The sequence below is a fragment of the Microcebus murinus genome, chromosome 22 (assembly GCF_040939455.1).
Source record: "Microcebus murinus isolate Inina chromosome 22, M.murinus_Inina_mat1.0, whole genome shotgun sequence".
NCBI lineage: Eukaryota > Metazoa > Chordata > Mammalia > Primates > Cheirogaleidae > Microcebus > Microcebus murinus.
Genome location: NC_134125.1, coordinates 20416630 through 20436261, shown reverse-complemented (window position 1 = coordinate 20436261; position 19632 = coordinate 20416630). Strand labels below are relative to the sequence as shown.

The window sequence follows — 19632 nt, the reverse complement described above, 5'->3', positions numbered from 1 at the left end:
TTGAGACAGAGTCTCACTTTGTTGCCCAGGCTAGAGTGAGTGCCATGGGATCAGCCTAGCTCACAGCAACCTCAAACTCCTGGGCTCAAGCAATCCTACTGCCTCAGCCTCCCAAGTAGCTGGGACTACAGGCATGCGCCAACATGCCCAGCTAATTTTTCCTATATGTATTATTAGTTGGCCAATTGATTTCTTTCTATTTATAGTAGAGACGGGTCTCGCTCTTGCTCAGGCTGGTTTCAAACTCCTGACCTCGAGCAATCCGCCCGCCCCGGGCTCCCAGAGTGCCAAGTGTCCCAGTTTTAGAAGGTTGAGTAGGGGTTTTAGCTAGTTGGCACTCGCCCCCTACTTGCCTGGCCGCCACCAAACCAAGGCCCGCACCACGAATAGCACGCCACCAGCCGTGGGAGTTCTCCGCGCGTCGCTTCCGGCCTCCTCGCGTCGCTTCCGGCTGGCCGCTCTAACCTTCTTCCGCTTCTCTATGGTGCGCGGGCCGCAGTCTCTCCGCTGCCGGAAGTGGCCTGTACGCGGGGGACTGGTGCGCGGAGCTGTGAGGTGAGGATGGTCCCGGGTCCGCGGGGCTGGGAGGGACGCAGCTGTCCGCGACTGAGGTGCTGACTGCTCAAAGTGCGCCCCTGGGCTGGGGTCCGAGCTGGCTTCTCCGTCCTCACTATCCGGGGACCCTGGCCGTTCAGCTCGGCGCTGTGGTGTTACTTCATTTGAAAACTGTTTGCTGCAGCATCCTCTGACCCTGTGGTGATACTGTGGTATCCCCATCTTGATGGTGGTGACGAGGTAACCTGCTGACGACGACGGTGGTGGTAATAGCTCACATTTAGCGTGTGCTTCTGCGTGGTAGGCACTCCACTGTGTTGCCAAAGCCAGGATTTCCCACGCTTACTTTTGGGGTCCCACTTTTGTGGGTTTTGCCAAATCAACTTACCACCTGTACGACCGTTTACTAAAGGTTTTTAATCCAGTTACTTTTTAAACTTAAATTTACTTTGAAAGAAAACTCTAAGTCTCTCCACATAAATGGAAAACTGCTTTCACTTGTCTTATGCAGAAGGAAATGGAATTAGTATATTTAATATAATAAAGATAAAAGTTAATATATTAATATAATGGAAACACATCATTGTTAAATTCTGGCTAGATTTCATAGTCTAAGGCCCTGGGACAGAGTTCTTTTGTTATACAGGAACATTGGCATTCATACTTGTTAAATACAAACTGGGGAACTGAGATGTTCGCCTTGAAGCAATCAGAAGTTTTAAAAGAGGATTGAAAAGGGATTAACTTTCTCCTTAGGTGTTCAGCATTATTTAAGATCACCTATGCACCATCTAAGGACCCAGTGCCAGGCCATCGTCATCACCTTCGCCAGTGGAGTGCCTCCTGTGTTAATGCTCACAGCAACCCTGAGGTAGTGACTGTTATTCTCATTTGATTTGTAAGGAAACAGACCCGGAGACAAGTGAAGTGACTTGTCCCAGGACTCATAGCGATCAAATTACAGTGGAGTGGATATTACAACTTAGGACTCTCCCACTTCTACTATTGTCTCCCTCAAGTATTGACAGATTGATTGTGTTTAAGGGGATGGTGCTGTCTACTTCAGGAGGCTGTGGTAAGGTGGCAAGGGAGGTTGCTTTGTGACCCTAGAGCCCCATGAAATGTAGATTCTGTTCTTTAAGTTTTAGGGTCAACCAGGGAGTTGATGGCATTGCCAGATGAGATGTTGGCAAAACTAGGCATCAGATTGACCCAAGTTTTAACATACTAGCCATGTGACCTTGGGCAAGTCATTCACCTGAGCCACAGTTTTGTCATCTGTAAAATGGGTAGTAGTTCTTATCTGAAAAGTTTCTTATAAGGATCAAATGAGAACATACCCATAAAGTGCTTAGATCAAGGCCCAGTACACAGTCAATCAATAGTATTGGGAATGGGCTTATATGCCATAGTGAGAGGTTGGATGCTAATTTATGGAGCACTTTGCCAGCCTCATGGGGAAGAGGGCAGAGCTCACAATCTATTAATAGGTAGAAAATGATTCAAAGAGATAAATTCCCTAATAGTGTATTCAGAGTACCCAAAGGGGTACTTTGGGGAGACCTGAGTGGCCTCCTAGAGTAGGTGAGCATTGCTTAGTCTTGAAGGATGTAAAAGAGGGAAGGAAGAAGATCATTGTAAGCAGGGGAAAGAACGTGCGTGTTTTGGGAACTGGGAGTGCTATCTGCCCTTGCAGCCAGGAGCAGAGGTTGGGGGCAGTGGGAGGATTACAAGGAATAGGAATGCAAGAAATGGGGTCAGGAAGGTGGGTTGGGGACAAACCATGAAGGGTTTTTATGCCAGGCCAGGGAATGTGGACTTCATTCTTCAATAAGTACATTATGAGAGTCAGCAAAGGTTTTGACACAGGAGTGGCATTAATTGGATTGGTTTTTCTTTTCTTTTCTTTTTTTTTTTTTGAGACAGAGTCTTGCTTTATTGCCCAGGCTAGAGTGAGTGCCGTGGCGTCAGCCTAGCTCACAGCAACCTCAAACTCCCAGACTCAAGCAATCCTGCTGCCTCAGCCTCCTGAGTAGCTGGGACTACAGGCATGCACCACCACGCCTGGCTAAGTTTTTCTATATATATTAGTTGGCCAATTAATTTCTTTCGATTTTTAGTAGAGACGGGGTCTTGCTCTTGCTCAGGCTGGTTTCGAACTCCTGACCTTGAGCAATTCACCCGCCTCGGCCTCCCAGAGTGCTAGGATTACAGGCGTGAGCCACCGCGCCCGGCCTGGTTTTTCATTTTTAAGAAAGAGAATTAGCCAGGCGCGGTGGCTCACGCCTGTAATCCTAGCACTCTGGGAGGCTGAGGCAGGCAGATCGTTTGAGCTAAGGAGTTCAAAACCAGCCTGAGCAAGAGCGAGACCCAGTCTCTACCAAATATAGAAAGAAATCAACTGGACAGCTAAAAAAATATAAATATAAAAAATTAGGGGCCGGGCGCAGTAGCTCACGCCTGTAATCCTAGCACTCTGGGAGGCCGAGGCAGGAGGATTGCTTAAGGTCAGGAGTTCAAAACCAGCCTGAGCAAGAGGGAGACTCCGTCTCTACTAAAAATAGAAAGGAATTACTTGACCAACTAAAAATATATAGAAAAAATTAGCTGGGCAGGGTGGTGCATGCCTGTAGTCCCAGCTACTTGGGAGGCTGAGGCAGAAGGATTGCTTGAGCCCAAGAGTGAGGTTGCTGTGAGCTAGGCTGACACCATGGCACTCTAGCCCGGGCAACAGAGTGAGACTCTGTCTCAAAAAATAAAAAGTATAAGAAAGAGAATTTAGACACCATGGTTGGGCAGGACTGTTATAGTAGTCCTAGTAAGGAATGTGGAGGGCCTGACCTATGGTGTTGAGACGGAGAGATGCGTGGTACCTTGGACTGCTGGGTGAATACCTAAATGCAGATGCTGCTGTGGAGAGTATGAGCAGGATGTGAGCAGAGTGGGGAAGGGAAAGATTGAAGATGATTGATTCTGAGGTCATTAGGGTGGATGGTGATGGCTTTTTTATTTATATATATATATATATATTTTTTTTTTTTTTTTTTTGAGACAGTCTCGCTTTGTTGTCCAGGCTAGAGTGAGTGCTGTGGCGTCAGCCTAGCTCACAGCAACCTCAAACTCCTGGGCTCGAGCGATCCTTCTGCCTCAGCCTCCCGAGTAGCTGGGACTACAGGCATGCGCCACCATGCCCGGCTAATTTTTTATATATATATCAGTTGGCCAATTAATTTCTTTCTATTTATAGTAGAGACGGGGTCTCGCTCTTGCTCAGGCTGGTTTTGAACTCCTGACCTTGAGCAATCCGCCTGCCTTGGCCTCCCAGAGAGCTAGGATTACAGGCGTGAGCCACCGCGCCCAGCCTATTTATATATTTTTTTAAATTTTTATTTATTTATTTTCAAACAGGTTCTTATTCTGTTGCCTGGGCTAGAGTGCAGTGGCACCATCATAGCTCACCGCAACCTCAGACTCTGGAGCTCAAGTGATCCTCTCGCCTCTTCCTTCTGAGTAGCTGGCCTTACAGGTACATGCCACCATGTCTGGCTAATTTTTAAATTTTTTGTAGAGATGAGATCTCCAATGTTGCCCAGGCTGCTCTTGAACTTCTGGCCTCAAGCAGCCTTGCAAAGTGCTAGGATTATAGGCACGGGCCACTGTGCCCGGCTGTGATGCTTTTTTTGAAAAGGAGGTGGAATTCATTTTGCATAGGCTGAGGGATGATTCTCTGTTTTACAGAGGGTAAACTGAGGCTTTGGAGGGTTAAGTGACTTTTCCTGAGTTACTAAGTCTTTAAGTAGCCAGAACTGCTAGTTAGACTTCAGCATTCTGATTCTAGAGGAAAATCTCAAAAACTTTCTCCTCTTAATAGCTCTCTGCTATTTTTTCCTGACCTTGAGTAACAGCCATGTCATCAGAATCAAGCAAAAAACGGAAGCCCAAAGTGATCCGAAGTGATGGAGCCCCAGCTGAAGGAAAGCGGAATCGATCTGACACAGAGCAGGTAAGATCAGCCAGGATTGCCATGCTGCTGAGAATTGCATCTCATGGCCATGCACCTGGCTATGAGTTTGTAGCAGCTCTGGGTACAACCTCCTGGTGGCCTCTACCTGACCAGGTGACTGGAATTCCCATGGTTCCACCAAACCTGTGTGTCCGTATCAGGTTTAGCTGCAGCATTCCCCAAACCAATAAGCCTGTATCAGATATGATTGGTACCTGCACAGAGAGCATATTCCAGTCTGATGTCTCTAGTTTTCCTGATAGTCAGAAGGCAGCAGCAGCATAGCATGGAGCTTCAGAGGTGTGGCATCCCTGGGTGTGTGGCTGAGACAGTACTAGAACCATATGCCCACAGAACCTCTTCTGTGGCCTGAGAGCTCGTGTGGTCACCAGGTTCTTCTCTTCCTTTTGTCTGTTTTTCTGTCCTTGAATCTGTCAAGCTAATTTATGACTTAGCTGTTTTGATTGTTTGGTTGTGTGTGTGTGTGTGTGTGTGTGTGTGTGTGTGTGTTGAGACAATCTCAAAAACTGATGCCCGGGCTAGAGTGCCATGATGTCAGCCTATCTCACAGCAACCTCAAACTCCTGGGCTCAAGCAATCCGGCTGCCTCAGCCTCCCAAGTAGCTGGGACTACAGGCACGTGCCACCATGACTGGCTAATTCTTTTTTTCTATTTTTACTTGTTCGGCTAATTTCTATTTATAGTATAGATAGGGTCTCACTCTTGCTCAGGCTGGTCTCAAACTCCTAAGCTCAAATGATCCTCCCGCCTTGGCCTCCCAGCGTGCTAGGATTACAAGCGTGAGCCACTGCCCGTGCCCAGCTGTGCTTGTTTTTTTAAACTAGACTAGGGAAACATACCAGCTTAAATTTAAATTAATAAACAGTCCTTTTCTCAGATTTAGGAAATCAAGATTAACGAAGAGCCTTATCCTTTTTGGGCTGTAATTTTTTCTCTTTCAAATCACATGTGTTTTGTTTACTGCAAAGTCTGCAAGACCAATTATGATATTTTAGTCTCTGTCAAAGCTTGATTTGGCCATCCTAATACCCATCAGTAGGAATTTCATTAAGTGAATTCTGGTTCATCTCTGTAGTGGACTATCGTGCAGCCATTTGTTGGGATGGTAACTTGCGCTGAACAGCACAATGTGATGTGATTTTGTTTAAAAATAAAATGTATACTTACAATATTTATAATGGAGTTATTTTGGACATGGAGGTGAAATTACAGGTAATTTTTCATTTTCTTCTTGATACTCCTCTATGTTCTGAATTTTTGACACCAAGCGTGCATTACTTTGTAATCAGAAAGAGCAAAAGACTCTGGGAGGCCGTGGTGGGAGGATCGCTCAAGGTCAGGAGTTCAAAACCAGCCTGAGCAAGAGCAAGACCCCATCTCTACTAAAAATAGAAAGAAATTAATTGGCCAACTAAAAATATATATATAAAAAATTAGCTGGGCATGGTGGCACATTCCTGTAGACCCAGCTACTTGGGAGGCTGAGACAGTAACATTACTTGAGCCCAGAAGTTTGAGGTTGCTGTGAGCTAGGCTGATGCCACGGCACTTTAGCTGGGGCAAGAGAGTGAGACTCTGTCTCAAAAAAAGAAAAAAAAAGGAAAGAGAAAAAGAGGTTTCTATTTTGAAAAGAAGAAAAACATTTGATTTGAGAACCAGATCCTTTAGAGACCTGATTGAGGCAGCTTTGTTACTATTCTTATAGTTACATAAGGGATCTTAGCCAAGTGTCACTGATCCCAACAGGACGACCTTCACTCCCCTACCCAGGCCCTCTGTTGTTGCCTCCACAGGAAGGTAAATACTACAGTGAGGAAGCTGAGGTGGACCTGCGGGACCCTGGCAGAGACTATGAACTGTACAAGTACACGTGCCAGGAGCTACAGAGGCTGATGGCCGAGATCCAGGACCTGAAGAGCAGGGGTGGCAAGGACGTGGTAAGGAGTGGGACTAGGTAGCCATGAACCTGGTGGTTCTGCATAGACGTGGCTGTTTTTGCACCTAAGAGGGACTTTTCCTCCTCTTGGTCTTCTCTCTTAGCCATGATCAGGTAGTTGGAGCCTAGGAGCTCCTAAGACTTGCCTATTAATTTATTGGAACTTCTCATCACCACTCAGTTACCAGTTATAGTAATGATGGTACTGTATAATTACTTTATTCCATAACTAATTTGATCATTCATGCAATTAATATTCATTAAGGGCTAGGCATTTTGCTAGGTGTTGAGAAATGATGGTACATGTAAATCTTCTTGATGTTATAAAGATGGATATGTACTAGTAAATCTTACAGACCAAAAATGAAATTATTATTAATATTAAATGGATAAACCAGGCTTTAGGGGCAGAGAAGCTAAACAGTGTGGCTAAAAACTAGATGGGTAAGGTTTATCAAAAATCCATTTTTTTCATAGGAATCTCACTTATCAGTGCTTATGCTGGCCAATATTGTTAAGATTATTACATCCAATCTGTTTTATTGTAGCCATGCTTTATGGCCATAATTCTGTTTTTTCTTTTTTCTTTTTTTTTTAATTATTTAACGTTTTTTCATCTCTTTTATTTTATTTTTTCATTTTTTAAAGCTGTATGTTGAGGGGAATATGGCCATAATTCTGTTACTTACATTGCATTTATTTTGTGATGTTATTTATAGAGGTCAAATTTTATGGCAAGATGTTGCTATTGCTGCGATCTCCATGTAGGCTCTACAGGGACAGATATTAATTGTGCATTTGGCTGGGCACGGTGGCTCACGCCTGTAATCCTAGCACTCTGGGAGGTGGAGGTGGGCGGATTGCTCGAGGTCAGGAGTTTGAAACCAGACTGAGCAAGAGTGAGACCCCATCTCTACTATAAATAGAAAGAAATTAATTGGCTAACTAATATATATAGAAAAAATTAGCCGGGCATGGTGGCGCATGCCTGTAGTCCCAGCTGTTTGGGAGGCTGAGGCAGCAGGATTGCTTGAGCCCAGGAGTTTGAGGTTGCTGTGAGCTAGGCTGACGCCACGGCACTCACTCGAGCCTGGGCAGCAAAGCGAGACTGTCTCAAAAAAAAAAAAAAAAAAAAAAAAAAATTGTGCATTGGGTGCACTGGCTTCATCTTTAATTCCTTTTACTCTAGTCCAGGCATCTTTTTTTTTTTTTTTTTTTTTTTTTGAGACAGAGTCTCACTTTTGTTGCCCTGGCTAGAGTGAGTGCCGTGGCGTCAGCCTCACTCACAGCAACCTCAATCTCCTGGGCTCAAGCAATCCTCCTGCCTCAGCCTCCCGAGTAGCTGGGACTACAGGCATGCGCCACCATGCCCGGCTAATTTTTTGTATATATATTTTTAGTTGGTTAATTAATTTCTTTCTATTTTTGGTAGAGACAGGGTCTCGCTCAGGCTGGTTTCGAACTCCTGACCTTGAGCAATCCGCCCGCCTTGGCCTCCCAAAGTGCCAGTGGCCTCCCAAAGTGGCCTCCCAAAGTGACCTGCGGGCCACTTGTGGGTGTTTTTGCCTGCTTGTTTTTTTACTTCAAAATAAGATATGTGCAGTGTGCATAGAAATTTGTTCATAGTTTTTTTTTAAACTATAGTCCGGCCCTCCAACAGTCTGAGGGACAGTGAACTGGCCGCCTGTTTAAAAAGTTTGAGGACCCCTGCTCTAGTCCAAGCAGAAATAGCTTTTTTTGCCTGGGAACCTTAAGCACTTATACAGTCATCTTTCCATTTTCCTCGTGACATTTCTCATGGTTCTGAGCTCCCTCCACTGTCTGGTTTTGGTCTCTGATGAGGATAGGTCAGCAGCAGGGGACTGAAGGAAGCTGAGCCAGCACCTGTTGTCAACAGTTTTATCATTTTCCTTGCCCACAGGCAATTGAAATCGAAGAACGGAGGATCCAGAGCTGTGTGCATTTCATGACTCTAAAGAAGCTTAACCGATTAGCCCACATCAGGTTGAAGAAAGGAAGAGATCAGACTCACGAGGTGGGAGTTGAGAGGTTTAAATAACCCCCCTCTCACTCCCTCCTCCCTATTCTATTTGCTATCCCATTTACCTCTTTTCTGTGTTTACTGACCATCTGCTCTGGCTGCATCTCAATTTGCGCTGCTCACCTCTGACACCCTGTCCTCCTTTCAGGCTAAGCAGAAAGTAGACGCCTATCACCTACAGCTCCAGAACCTGTTGTATGAAGTGATGCACCTGCAGAAGGAGATCACCAAATGTCTGGAGTTCAAGTGAGTTTGGGAGGACGAGGCTTTGGCACATAGGGTCTGTTGGCAACTCCTTTTCCCTATATATTTCACTATGAGTCAGTCTCTTTAAAAAAGAGATCTGATGAGCTCAGAAGACTGCAGGATTCGGAAGAAGGGTGATTAGATCACTCTGAGTGGGAGAATTGCAAGCAGTAGTTTCAAGCTGCACAAAGAACCTCAGAAACCTCTCTGATCCTTTTGCATTTTGAGCTCTACACTTGGTAAAAAGAAGTTCTGTCTCCCCTTTAGGGGCCTTTACCTCCCCAGTTGGATTCCAGGGCACAATGTATGGGAGCAACTCACTGCCAATCATACCTTTTTAACCTTTTGGACCAGTTTTCCCCTATAAAGTCCTAACAGTTCATTTTTGCAAATAGATTTTGTTCTTTGGAACCTGAACTTCTTGCTGCTTAGCTGCCTTCAGGTGAACAAACTGCAGTTTGTCAGTTTTCTTTAAATGTGATACCTCTAGGCAAAACCAAGCTGAGAGATGAGAAAGAAGGAGTAAACAGGGATGAAAAGGGAAAGTGTTCTTATTTGGTCAGACCTATTTGTGCAAACTGAATGAAAACAGGCTTTGTAACAAACTTGGCATGAGTATGTATGAGTATAGCCACATTAGACATTAGATCCAGCATTTTTTTTTTTAAGAGACAGAGTCTCACTCTGTGTCACCCAGGCTGGAGTACAGTGGTATGATCATAGCTCTCTGCAGCCTCCAACTCCTGGGCTCAAGCGATCCTCCTGGCTCAGCCTTCTGAGTAGGTGGGACTACAGGCACGCAACGCTACACCCAGCTAATTTTTAAATTTTTGTAGAAAAGGGAGTCTCACTGTGTTGCCCAGGTTGGTCTGAAGCTACTGGCCTCAAACAATCCTCCCACTTTCAGCCTCCCGAGATGCTAAGATTATAGGCATGAGCCACTGTGCCTGGCCCAAGTCCAGCATTTTTTAAATTGATGCTTATTTTTGAGAGGTGTCTTCATTTGTTCCACAAATTCATCACATAATAAATATTAACAAATAGTAAATACATATTAATAGAAGTGAAGTCCACATCCAGTCTGTAACTGAGTTGATATTATTATAGCATTCTCAGTTTCCTCGTTTTGACACTATACTATGGTTAGATAAAATATTATTAAGGGAACCTGGGTGAAGGGTACACAGAGGAAATAAACTCTCAGTATTATTTTTGAAACTTCTTGTGAGCCTTAAACTATTTCAAAATTTAAAAAGTATAAAAATAAAAGAATGTAATACCCTGTAATCATTGCTGAGATGGAAGCTGACAAACCCAGAATATAGTGGAATTCAGGCCTGTGGGAAGCAGGTGGCTACGTGGGAGGAGCATGGGCCCTGGTGTTAGACAGCCTAGGGTCAGATCCCAACTCTGCTGCTCATTAGCTTTGGACCTTGGGCAAGCTGCTTCCCAACGGAAGCCTCTATTTCAGTTGAAAACTGGAGTTAAAAAAACCCCACGTCCTAGAGTTGTGAGAATTACACGAAGGAAGGACAGCATGGGTGTCCAAAGTGGGTGCTTATTAATGTATGGTAGCTGCTGTTATTACTACCATTATCTGACCATGCCTTGAGCACTCAACTATGTTAATGCAGCAAAGAGGATTTCTTTTTTCTTTTTTTAATACCAAGTCTCACTCTATTGCCCGCGCAAGAGTGCTGTGGCATCAGCCTAGCTCACGGCAACCCAAACTCCTGGGTTTAGGCAATCCTACTGCCTCAGCCTCCCAAGTACCTGGGACCACAGGCATATTCCACCATGCCCAGCTAATTTTTTCTATTTTTAGTTGTTTGGCTAATTTTTTCTATTTTTAGTAGAGACCGGGTCTGGCTCTTGCTCAGGCTGGTCCTGAACTCCTGAGTTCAAATGATCCACCTGCCTTGGCTTCCCAGAATGCTAGGATTACAGGCGTGAGCCACCGCGCCTGGCCTTTTTTTTTTTTTTTAATACATGTATGTCACTATACATGGAATAATTAAAACCTTTAGATTTTTTTCACATCTGGTCTGCTATGTTGGATCTTCCCCATCCTATGTTTATGCAGTTAATGCTTTTTTGGTTGTTTTTTTTTTTTTCTTTTTTGAGACAGAGTCTCACTGTGTTGCCCTGGCTAGAGTGCCGTGGCATCAGCCTAGCTCACAGTAACCTCAAACTCCTGGGCTCAAGCAATCCTTCTGCCTCAGCCTCCTGAGTAGCTGGGACCACAGGCATGTGCCACCATGCCCGGCTAGTTTTTTTCTATATATTTTTAGTTGGCCAATTAATTTCTTTCTATTTTTAGTAGAGACAGGGTCTCTCGCTCTTGCTCATGCTGGTTTCAAACTCCTGACCTTGAGCAATCCACCTGCCTTGGCCTCCCAGAGTACTAGGATTACAGGCATGAACCACCATGCCTGACCTTAAGTTAATGAGTTTTTTTTTTTTTTTTTTTTTTGAGACAGAGTCTCGTTTGTTGCCCAGGCTAGAGTGAATGCCGTGGCGTCAGCCTAGCTCACAGCAACCTCAAACTCCTGGGCTCAAGTGATCCTCCTGCCTCAGCCTCCCGAGTAGCTGGGACTACAGGCGTGCGCCACCATGCCCGGCTAATTTTTTCTATATATATATTAGTTGGCCAATTAATTTCTTTCCATTTTTGGTAGAGACAGGGTCTCACTCTTGCTCAGGCTGCTTTCGAACTCCTGACCTCGAGTAATCCACCTGCCTCGGCCTCCCAGAGTGCTAGGATTATAGGCGTGAGCCACTGTGCCTGGCAAGTTAATGCTTTGAACTGAAATGCAGACCCTTATATTTATTCCTGGTAATGACATGTCTTAGTTTCGACCTGACAGCCTAGGACTAGGCTATAGTGTTTTTGACTCTTTTAGCTATTAGCTCTCCTGTTCAGCTTGGAGACGTTTGTAAATTTGATAAGCATCCCTTCCAGGTCTTTAGCTAATTCATGAATGAAAAGATTGGACAGCATGGATAAGGATCCTATGGCATTTCACCAACTACCTCTCTTCACCCTGAAACATCTAATAAGTGTTTATTGAGAACACTGGATTCCAAGATCCTGAGTAGTTGTAGACCAGGGCTAAGTGGGCATAGATAGGGGAGCTTTGGGCCTACTTAAGCCACAGTTCCTGAGGATGGCAGTTTGATGTCTAGTTTTTGCCTGTAGGTCAAAGCATGAAGAAATTGATCTGGTCAGTTTAGAGGAATTTTATAAGGAGGCTCCACCGGATATCAGCAAGGCCGAAGTCACCATGGGAGACCCTCATCAACAAACCCTGGCACGTCTGGATTGGGAGCTGGAGCAGCGGAAAAGGTAATGTTTTTTCTTTCCTAACCTTGTTAACCACAGAATGACAGTGGTTTGTCATGACTCAGGATCAGACAGCAAAGCACTGTGGAACCAGCAGAAAATAGTCTCTAAAACTGAATCCCATTTTGTGATTTTTGTTTCTTTTCTTTTTCTTTTTTCTTTATTTTTATTGAGATGGAGTCTTGCTCTGTCACCTGGCTACAGTGCCATGGCTTCAGCCTAGCTCACAGCAACCTCAAAGTCCTGGGCTCAAGCAATCCTTCTGCCTCAGCCTCCTGACTAGCTGGGACCACTCCCAGCTAATTTTGCCTATTTTTAGTAGAGACGGGGTCTCACTCTTTGCTCGGGCTGTTCTTGAACTCCTGAGCTCAAGCAATCCTCCCGCCTTGGCCTCCCAGAGTGCTAGGGTTACAGGTGTGAGCCACTGTGCCAGGTGTATTTTCTTTTAATTTCAAAATGTTACAGGGGTATAAATGTCTTTAATTACATGTATTGATTCCCATTTTGTGAGTAATTCACACTGGATAGTTTAAACTTTTTTTTTTTTTTTTTTTTTTGAGACAGAGTCTCGCTTTGTTGCCCTGGCTAGAGCGAGTGCCGTGGCGTCAGCCTAGCTCACAGCAACCTCAAACTCCTGGGCTCAAGCGATCCTCCTGCCTCAGCCTCCCAAGTAGCTCAGACTACAGGCATGCGCCACCATGCCGGGCTAATTTTTTCTATATATGTTAGTTGGCCAATTAATTTCTTTCTATTTATAGTAGAGACGGGGTCTCGCTCTTGCTCAGGCTGGTTTCGAACTCCTGACCTCGTGCGATCCTCCCGTCTCAGCCTCCCAAAGTGCTAGGATTACAGGCGTGAGCCACTGCGCCCGGCTTAAACTTTTTTTTGAGACAGAGTCTGGCTGTAGCTGGGGCTAGAGTGCCGTGACATCAGCCTAGCTCACAGCAACCTCAAACTCTGGGCTCAACCAATCCTTCTGCCTTAACCTCACAAGTAGCTGGGACTACAGGCATGTGCCTGTAGGAGACATGGGAGGCTAATTTTTTTTTATATTTTTAGTTGTCTTGCTAATTTCTTTCTATTTATAGTAGTCTCACTTTTGCTGAGGCTGGTCTCCCAGAGTGTTAGGATTACAGGCATGAGCCACTGCACCCATCTGATACTTTAAACTTGAACAACGTTATCATGGGTGTAGTTGTAACTGCTTAAGGCTGTTAATAGAAAGTTGGAATAATTTTTTTTTAATTTTAATGTCTAAGTTCTAAATATCTTTTATACCATAAATTTAATTTGTAGTTTACCTTTGCCCCATCTATAAGCATACGCCTAAGATACAAAACTTTGTAAACATTATTTGGTTTTGAACTCCTGACCTTGAGCAATCTTCCCGCCTCAGCCTCCCAGAGTGCTAGGATTACAGAGGTGAGCCACCATGCCCAGCCTGTAAACATTATTTGGAAGATTATACACCATTCTAATGTATAGAAAAATTGTAACTCACAAAATTATTCCCCCGTTGGACTTTTAGGTTGTTTCCATATTTTGCTATTATAAATAATTCAAGTCACACCTTGACATGCAAACTTTACTGTACTAATAAAGAGCTTTTATTTATTAACCATAAATGGAATGTCTATACTGTATAATTTAATGTGTTATTGTAAATATATAGTGTTTTTCATGCTGGACTTTTCATGGTTGTATCCCCTCCATTTATGGTGACTTTTCCCCCTTTTGTATTTGTACAAGAATTCTAGGGCTTTTGGTTGGCACATCTGTTCTGTTTTTCCTTGAAGAAGCAGCTGTTTGTTTACTTGTCTTTTTCTGTTATAGAATGTATTTTGTGCCTTTGGTGCATGTTATGAATTTAATAAACACTAAGTCTGGTTCTTAGGGAATTTGTGTCCATGTTTTAGCAGATGGGACTGGCTTGTCACTCACCTGTCAAGTCCACTGATTTCCCTGGGCACTGGCTGAGCTATGAGTGCTGCATTCCTGTGGCAGCAGTTATCCTGAATCTGTTCCCACCCTGTCCCAGTCAGGCCAGTCTATGAGTTTTAGGTTTAGCCTCTCAGGCAAGAAACGGAGCAGAAAATGGCACAGGTGTTCCCTAGTGGTCACAGTAGTGCCTCTGGAGCCACAGGTGTGGATTCCAAGCCCAGCTCAGTGTTTACTCTTGGCTGATGATCTTGGGCAAGTTATCTACCTCCTGAAACCTTAGTTTCCTCCTTTGGGATAAGAAAAGTTCCTGTCTTTTGAAGGGTTTTTGTATTGTTTTGTTTTTGAGACAGAATCTCACTCTCTTGCCCTGGCTAGAGTGCAGTGGCATGGTCACAGCTTACTGCAACCTCAAACTCCTGAGCTTAAGCAATCCTCCTATTGCAGTCTCCTGAGTAGCTGGACTGCAAGTACATGCCACCACACTTGGCTAGTTTTTCTATTTTTTGTGGAGACAAGGTGTTGCTCTTGCTCAGGCTGGTCTTAAACTTCAAGCAATCTTCCTGCCTCGGCCTCCCAGAGTGCTAGGATTACAGGTGTGAACCACTGTGCCCAGGCTCTTCCAGAGTTTCTATTTAATATAAGGATTAAATGTAGTAATGCTTTTAAAGTGCTCACCAAAGTACTTGACACATAGTCAGTGCTGGGTAAACGTTAACAGTTAATCATGGCCAGGCATGCACTGGCTCACGCCTGTAATCCTAGGTCTCTAGGAGGCCAAGGCGGGCAGATTGCTCAAGGTCAGGAGTTCGAAACCAGCCTGAGCAAGAGTGAGACCCCATCTCTATTATAAATAGAAAGAAATTAATTGGCTAACTAATATATATAGAAAAAATTAGCCAGGCATGGTGGCACATGCCTGTAGTCCCAGCTACTTGGAAGGCCAAGGCAGTATGATTACTTGAGCCCAGGAGTTTGAGGTTGCTGTGAGCTAGGCTGATGCCACGGCACTCATTGTAGCCTGGGCAACAAAGTGAGACTCTGTCTCGAAAAAACAAAACAAAACAAAACAAAAACCAGTTAATCATGGCTGCTCTTATTAAGTGAAGTATGACAGTAAATAGATTATGGCAGGCATGTTGGGGTGTCCCTGGAGGACATCAGGTGACGGTGCTCTGCCCTCCCCCAACAGGCTGGCAGAAAAGTACAGAGAAAGCCTGTCCAACAAGGAGAAGATCCTCAAGGAGATTGAGGTGAAGAAGGAGTACCTGAGCAGCCTCCAGCCCCGTCTTAACAGCATCATGCAGGTGAGGCCCACCAGCCTTGTGCTTTGCCTTCACCACTAACCAGAAGCCACATTAGCCTTTGGGCTTTGCCAGGTCTGTTACCCTAATTTGAATACAGTGCAAGTGTGGACTTGTCTGCTGTCCTATCCAGGTGGTACAAATAGCTTGTGTCTGGTGGGAAAGAAATGCTGGCCATCTGGGCTCAGGAACATGTATACACAATTACTTGGGTGTTTTCTTCTCATCCAGAGCCTCCTTTGGATAATGCACTTTCTCAGAGTCTGTAAGTTTAGTTTACCCCTGCGTGGTCCCCACCAGCCCTGCAGTCTCCAGGCATCGAAATGTGCTCCGTCTGTTAGATCTTCGGTCCCCAACCTTGGGTATCAGTCCATGGCCTGTTAGGGACCAGGCTGTAGAGCTCTGCTGCTGCTCCCCACCACACTTCCTTTCTCCAAAAAACTTAGGAGGGGAGGTGCACAGCAGGAGGTGAGCGGTGGGTGAGCAAGTGAAATATCATCTGTATTTACAGCTGTTCCCCATTGCTGGTATCACTGCATAAGCTCCACCTCCTGTCAGATGAGCATAGGCATTAGGTTCTCATAGTATTGGGAACCCTACTGTAAAGTACACATGTGAGGGATCTAGACTGCACGTTCCTTATGAGAATCTAATGCCTAATGATCTGAGGTGGAGCTGAGGCGGTGACGCTAGCGCTGGAGAGCAGCTGCAGATACAGATTGCCATTAGAGAGGTTTGACTGCACAATAAATGTAATGCGCTTGAGTCATCCCCAAATCATCCCCTTCCCATAGGTCTGTGAAAAAATTATCTTCCACGAAACCAGTCCCTGGTGCCAAAAAGGTTGGGGACTGTTGCTGTAGAACATATATTATGATATCATTTGTATACCTTGGTTTACAAAGTATCTGTATGGATATATACATGTATAAGTTGTTAGAAATTGTCTGTATTCACACCAAACCATTAATAGTTACTTTTGGGGGCTGGGAACTGGGAGTTTTTGCTTTGTAAGCTTGAATGCAACTTTTTAAAATGATGTATTACTTTAAAACTAATTTTGCATACAGAAAAGCATACAGTTCCTAAGTATATAGCTTAATGAATGTTCAATAAGTGAAGACAACTGTATAACCAGCACCCAAAATCAAGAGGAAGAACATTACCAGTTTTCCAGAAGCTTCTTTATTCCTCCTGTCCAGTCCTTATCTCTCTTCACTTCCTAGTAGCCATTATCTTGACTTCTAACATCATAGGTTAGTTTTGCCTGTTTTTGAGCTTTATGCAAATAGAATCATAGTATACACTCTTTTGTCTGGCTTCTTTTGCTCAACAGCATGTTTATGAGAAACAGTGGTGTTACTGTGAGTACTACGAGTTCATTTATTTTCATTGATGTTTAGTATTTGATTTTGGTTATTTCCAGTTTGGACCTATTATAAATAATGCTGCGGCCGGGCGCTGTGGCTCACGCCTGTAATCCTAGCTCTTGGGAGGCCGAGGCGGGCGGATTGCTCAAGGTCAGGAGTTCAAAACCAGCCTGAGCAAGAGCGAGACCCCGTCTCTACTATAAATAGAAAGAAATTAATTGGCCAACTGATATATATATAAAAAATTAGCCGGGCATGGTGGCGCATGCCTGTAGTCCCAGCTACCCGGGAGGCTGAGGCAGAAGGATCACTCGAGCCCAGGAGTTTGAGGTTGCTGTGAGCTAGGACGCCACGGCACTCACTCTAGCCTGGGCAACAAAGCGAGACTCTGTCTCAAAAAAATAAAAAAAAATAAATAAATAAATAAATAATGCTGCAATGAGCTTTCGTATATGTATCTTTTGGTACACATGTGTACACATTTTTAAAAAATGTATACCTAGGAATAAAATTGCTGTGTTTAGCTTTGGTGGATACTGAAACAGTTTTCTGAAGTGATTGTACTGATTTACAGAAATTCCCACCAGCACCAAATGAAAGTTCTAGTTACTCCACATCCTTGGCAACACGTGATATTGTCAGTCTTTTTAATTTTAGCCATACTGGAGAGTATCTCATTCTGATTTTAATTTTCATTTCCCTAGTCATTGAGCACAGCAGTGTATGCTTATTGGCTTTTGGATAACCTCTGTTGTGAAGGGGCTGTGCCAGACTTTTGACTATTTTTCTGTTGGGTTGCATATTATCTGGAGCTGAATCTTTTGTGGATCTTTCCTGTTCTGTCATTTACTTTTTCACTGTCATATTGATATCTTTTAATGAGCAGATGTTCTTAATTTTACTGTGATCTAATTATTAACCTTTTTCTTTATGGTTAGTGCTTTTTTGGTCCTGTTTCACCACTTCGGTACGGTGCTCACTGGCTGCGAAACTTTGCTCACAGCTGGCACTCATTGTCCGCAGGGTAGTTTTTGCTATACATTGACAATGAATCTGTTTTGCTCTTGTGTGATGAGGAAAGCTTTAAAGCACTGAAAGCTTGTTTCACTTTACAGGCAGCTTTACTTGTAATGTAAATCAGAATAGGTAACATATACATATATGGTTGGTTTTTTTTTTTTGAGACAGAGTCTCACTTTTGTTGCCCTGGCTAGAGCGAGTGCCGTGGCGTTAGCCTCACTCACAGCAACCTCAATCTCCTGGGCTCAAGCGATCCTCCTGCCTCAGCCTCCCAAGTGCTGGGACTACAGGCATGCACCACCATGCCCAGCTAATTTTTTGTATATATATTTTTGTTGGTCAATTAATTTCTTTCTATTTTTAGTAGAGACGGGATCTTGCTCAGGCTGGTTTCGAACTCCCGAACTCGAGCAATCTGCCCGCCTCGGCCTCCCAGAGTGCTAGGATTACAGGCGTGAGCCACCGCGCCCGGCCTACATATATGTTTTTATTACGTTATTTTTAAATGTTCAAAATTTTATTTTGATAAATGAAAAATTAGAAAAGTCATATCACAGCTGCCGGCTAAAGCTGCTGTACATGTTCATCTGTGGCTATCAACTATAGTCAACGCTCGGCTGTGCGAGTTCATCTGTGGCTATCAACTGTAGTCGACTCTGGTACTGAAGTGGTTAAGAAATCTTTCTTCTTCCAAGGTCATGGAAGTATTCTCCTACATTTTCTTTTAGAAGTTCTATTGTTTATCTTTTATCTGAAGTGAGTTCTGTATATAGTGTGAGGTAAGGGTGAAGATTCATTTTTTCTTTCCATCTAAGTATTCAGCTAACCCATTTATTGAAAAGACATGCTTTCCCCAGTGTTCTGCAGTTTCACTTTTGTCAGAAATTAAATGTTTATGTTCATGTGGGTTTGTATGTGATCTGTTTGTCCTTGCACAAATATCATGTTGTCTTATTTCCTGTAGCTTTATCAAAAGTCTCAATGCACAGTTAGTTGGTAGGTGCCCTCACCTAATTCTTCATGATGTCTTGGTTATTCTCAGCCCTTTGCATTTACATATAAACTTTAGAATCAGCTTGTCTGTTTTCACCTGCTGGGATTTTGATTGGGATTACATTGAATGTGTAGATCACTTCAGGGAAAATTGACATCTGAACAACATTAAGTCTTCCAGGCCGTTGACATTCGTAAGCTCCATTTATTTAGATCTTTCATTTCGTAGGTCTTTGTGTAGAGGCTTACACACGTTTCATTGATTTATTCTTGGATATTTGATGTTTTCTTGATGCTATTGGAAATGGTATCCTTTTATAATTTCATTTTCTTACTAACTGTTGTTAGTATAAGGATATACAACCAGATCTGCTCTGTTCCCTGGGCTAGAGTTCAGTGGCATCATTACAGCTTACTGCAACCTCAAATTCCTGTGCTCAAGTGATCCCTCCTGCCTCAGCCTCCCAAGTAGCTGGGACTATAGGCATGTACCACCATGGCCAGCTAATTTTTCTTTTTCTTTCTTTTTTTTTTTTTTTGAGATAGGGTCTTGCTTTGTTGCCCTGGCTAGAGTGAGTGCCGTGGCGTCACCCTAGCTCACAGCAACCTCAAACTCCTGGGCTCAAGCGATCTTGCTGCCTCAGCCTCCTGAGTAGCTGGGACTACAGGCATGTGCTACCATGCCCAGCTAATTTTTTCTATATGTTTTTAGTTGGCCAATTAATTTCTTTCTATTTATAGTAGAGATGGGGTCTTACTCTTGCTCAGGCTGGTTTCGAGCTACTTACCTTGAGCAATCCGTCTGTCTTGGCCTCCCAGAGTGCTAGGATTATAGGTGTGAGCCCCCATGCCCGGCTAATT

At 43.9% G+C, this 19632-nt stretch overlaps 1 protein-coding gene across 4 annotated transcripts in view; it reads left to right on the top strand.

Moving 5' to 3' along the window:
• Nucleotides 1-458: 458 nt before the first annotated feature.
• THOC5 (THO complex subunit 5) overlaps nt 459-19632 on the top strand; it is a 36793-nt gene continuing 17619 nt past the window's right edge. For 2 of the 4 annotated variants that reach the window (XM_075996691.1, XM_075996690.1), the window contains exons 1-9: nt 459-555; nt 1312-1426; nt 3964-4081; nt 4427-4558; nt 6374-6517; nt 8438-8551; nt 8706-8803; nt 12003-12149; nt 15277-15391. In XM_075996691.1, the coding sequence (XP_075852806.1) occupies nt 4463-4558; nt 6374-6517; nt 8438-8551; nt 8706-8803; nt 12003-12149; nt 15277-15391 (714 nt within the window). In that variant the 5' untranslated portion in view covers nt 459-555; nt 1312-1426; nt 3964-4081; nt 4427-4462. The remainder of the gene's footprint in view (nt 556-1311; nt 1427-3963; nt 4082-4426; nt 4559-6373; nt 6518-8437; nt 8552-8705; nt 8804-12002; nt 12150-15276; nt 15392-19632) is intronic. The other 2 variants (XM_012763862.2, XM_020282920.2) reach the window with 2 other exon arrangements.